The sequence below is a fragment of the Sceloporus undulatus genome, unplaced genomic scaffold (genome assembly GCF_019175285.1).
Source record: "Sceloporus undulatus isolate JIND9_A2432 ecotype Alabama unplaced genomic scaffold, SceUnd_v1.1 scaffold_9901, whole genome shotgun sequence".
Classification (NCBI taxonomy): Eukaryota; Metazoa; Chordata; class Lepidosauria; order Squamata; family Phrynosomatidae; genus Sceloporus; species Sceloporus undulatus.
In genome coordinates, this window is record NW_024812820.1 from 1 (window position 1) to 2,565 (window position 2,565).

The 2,565-nt window shown below is 55.5% G+C and overlaps 1 protein-coding gene across 1 annotated transcript; it reads left to right on the top strand.

Moving 5' to 3' along the window:
- The first annotated feature begins 317 nt into the window (after positions 1–317).
- On the top strand, positions 318–2,559 carry ID4 (inhibitor of DNA binding 4, HLH protein). Its single transcript, XM_042444438.1, has one exon. The coding sequence runs from the start codon at positions 902–904 to the stop codon at positions 1,595–1,597; it is 696 nt and encodes a 231-aa protein (XP_042300372.1). The 5' UTR covers positions 318–901; the 3' UTR covers positions 1,598–2,559.
- Positions 2,560–2,565: the final 6 nt, after the last annotated feature.

A 2,565-nucleotide genomic window follows, 5' to 3' on the forward strand; every position in this document is an offset into this window, starting at 1 on the left:
CCTGCAGGATGGAACCCAGAAGCCCAACATCCACTGGTTCTTATCACTTTCTTGGGAAGGGAGGATAAAGTGCATTGCATTTGCACTTTATATATATATATCCCCCTTCTTCGCCAGCTTCCCTCCTTCTCTCTCTCCCTCTCCTTCTCTTCCCTGGGGCTCCACTGCCTGCCTTTTCTTCCCCAGACCCTACACAGCGTTTGACAGGACGAAGCCGGCCGCCATTGGCTGAGGCAACGTTCCACAGAGGGAGCCGCTGCCTCTGATTGGCTAAGGCGCGGCGGCGCCCTACTCTCCGCTCTTCCCTTCCCACAGACACAGCCTCCCTCCTCTCTCTTCTTACTCTTCTCTCCCTCCCACCGATCCGCTCCTTCGCTCTCCTCCTTCTCCTCCCTCCTTCTCCCCTTCCCTTCCTCCTCCTCCTCCTCCTCTTCGGGCTCCTGTAGCGCTTGAGCCCCGCCCAGCCTGCACCGGAGCCCGCTCTATATATACAGCGGCGTTACAAACTGGGCTGAGCAGCAGAGGCGGCTGGGCTGGGAGCAGCAGCAGCAGGAGGCAGGCGGAGGAGGAAAACTCTGGGATCCTTTTCCTTGTCTCATATATATCTATATAGAGATATATCTAGACAGGGTGCGTTTTTTTTGTCACCCGCCTTTGCTTTTCCCCAAACCTTCCTCCTTTTTTTATTAAAAAAAATCCTCCTTTGCAATTAAATTGCAATTAGAACTTGTTTCCCTCCTTTCCAAATCTTTCCCCCTCCTTCGCAAACCCATTTCCCTCCCTGCTTCGCCAAGGACCCTCTTTCCCTTCCCTTCCCCTTCTCCCTTGCAAACCCATTCCCTCTCTTTTGCCGAGGGACCCCCCTCTCGCTCCTCGCCGTCCCCTGGGCCCCGGATCCGCCATGAAGGCGGTGAGCCCCGTGCGGCACCCGAGCAGGAAGGCGCTGGCCGGCGGCGGCGGAGGTTGCTGTTGCGGCGACGGAGGCGGCGGCGTCGGCGTGGAGGTGCCGGTGCGCTGCCTGGCTGACGCCGCTCCGGGCTGCTTGAAGGGGAGCCCTCCCTCGGCCCAGGAGGAGCAGGAGGACCGGGCGGCCGCGGCGGCGGCGGCGGCGGCGGGGTCCTTGTGCCTCCAGTGCGACATGAACGACTGCTACAGCCGCCTGCGGAAGCTGGTGCCCACCATCCCCCCCAACAAGCGGGTCAGCAAAGTGGAGATCCTCCAGCACGTCATCGACTACATCCTCGACCTGCAGCTGGCCCTCGAGACCCACCCGGCCCTCCTCCGCCAGCAGCAGCAGCAAGCCCCCATGCAGCCCCCGCCGCCCCCGGGCTCCGTCCTCCTCCCGGCGGGGCCTCCCAGGACTCCGCTCAGCACCCTCAACGCCGACCCGGTAAGGCTCCCGCCTCCGCCTCCGGACCGGGAAAGGAGGGAGGGAGGGAGAGGAAGGGCGCCTCTGAGTCGCCTCTCTCTCCCAGGCACTAAGGCGAGGGAAGCCCTCTGGAAGGACGGGAGGAAGGGACACACACACACACACACACACATCCTGACAAGTAAAGAAATGGACACACACACACACATCTTGTTCGGACAGGACTGAAGAAATACTCATACACACACACAAAAACACTCATCCAGTTTTGATAGGAGTAAAGAAATGGACACACACACACACACATACATCTTGTTCGGACAGGACTGAAGAAATACACACACACACACACACACTCTTTACTCCTGTCCGGATGTAACACTCATCCTGACAGGAGTAAAGGAATGGACACACACACCTTCTTCAGACAGAGCTAATGAAATGGACACACACACACACACACACACCCATCTTGTTCGGACAGGAGTAAAGAAATAGACATACACACAAACGCTCATCCTGACAGGAGTAAAGGAATGGACACACACACATCCTTTTCTGACAGGACTGAAGAAATACACACAGGCACACATCTTGTTCAGACAGGACTGAAGAAATAGATAGACCCACTCACTCATCCTATTCTGACAGGACTGAAGAAATAACACACACACACACACATTTCCTGATCGGAGTAAAGGAATGGACACACTCACACATCTTATTCACACAGTTAACTAAATGGACAGATACACACACTCATCCTATTCTGACAGGAGTAAATAAATGGACACACACACACACACATGTCCTGACAGGAGTAAAGACATGGGTGCTTCCCCCTGCCCTCGCCGGCCAATCCTGTTCTGACAGGACTGAAGAAATGGACAGAGAACAGCCATCCTGTTCTGGCAGGACACACACACACACACACATCATTTTCTGACAGAAGTAACAAGATGGACCCCCTCCATCCCCATCCTGTTCTCACAGGAGTAAAGAAGTGGGGGCGCGCACACACCCATCCTGTTCTCACAGGGCTAAAGGAATGGACACGACACACACCCTGCCCCCGCTGTCCTGTTCTGACACACACACACACACATCCTGTTCTAACAACTAAAGAAATGGACACCCTTCCCCATCCTCATCCTATTCTGACAGGAGTAAAGAAATTGACACATACACACAAACTA

Coding starts and splice junctions, on each gene's coding strand:
- ID4 (XM_042444438.1), top strand. CDS start 902: ATGAAGGCGGTGAGCCCCGTGCGGCACCCGAGCAGGAAGGCGCTGGCC.